This window comes from Octodon degus, unplaced genomic scaffold (assembly GCF_000260255.1).
Source record: "Octodon degus isolate 3935 unplaced genomic scaffold, OctDeg1.0 scaffold00976, whole genome shotgun sequence".
In the NCBI taxonomy this organism is placed as follows: Eukaryota; Metazoa; Chordata; class Mammalia; order Rodentia; family Octodontidae; genus Octodon; species Octodon degus.
Window position 1 is genome coordinate 6,629 of NW_004525552.1, and position 493 is coordinate 7,121.

The following is a 493-nucleotide window of genomic DNA, read 5'->3' on the forward strand; positions in this document are numbered from 1 at the left end:
CTGGGGACAAGGGGACAAGCCTGGCAGTAGGGATGGAGCACAGCAGGTGTTGGTGGGTGCTGGGGGTCCGCAGTGTCCTGGGACTGAAAGCTGGGATCTGAGGGAGGAGGAAGTTTCTGGGACTCCGCTGTGATTTCCCTGCAGGAACTCTCCCCAAACCACGGCTCTGGGCTGATCCAGGACCTGTGATGTCACTAGGAGCAACTGTGGACATCTGGTGTGCATGGACTCTGGGGGCCCAGCAGTGCCATCTGTTTAAAGAGGGAATCTCGGTGCCCTGGAGGTCACAGATGTTCAAAACACCCATGAACACTGCCATGTTCTCCATCCCATCCGTGACAGAGCACGATGCAGGGCGGTATCACTGTTACTATAAAAGCTCTACTGGGAGGTCAGAACCCAGTGAGCCCTTGGAGCTGGTGGTAATAGGTGAGAGGACACTTACTCTACCAGGCCTACCCTCTGGCTTTAGAAAGGGGCTCTTGCTAAGGCA

The 493-nt window shown here is 56.0% G+C and overlaps 1 protein-coding gene across 1 annotated transcript in view; it reads left to right on the forward strand.

Annotated features, from left to right (window-relative positions):
- Window positions 1-144: 144 nt before the first annotated feature.
- Window positions 145-493, forward strand: part of LOC101577044 (leukocyte immunoglobulin-like receptor subfamily B member 3) — a gene marked incomplete at both ends in the record, with an annotated part of 5,789 nt that continues 5,440 nt past the window's right edge. The window contains one exon of the mRNA XM_012513411.2: window positions 145-429. Coding sequence (XP_012368865.2) covers window positions 145-429 — 285 coding nt within the window. The remainder of the gene's footprint in view (window positions 430-493) is intronic.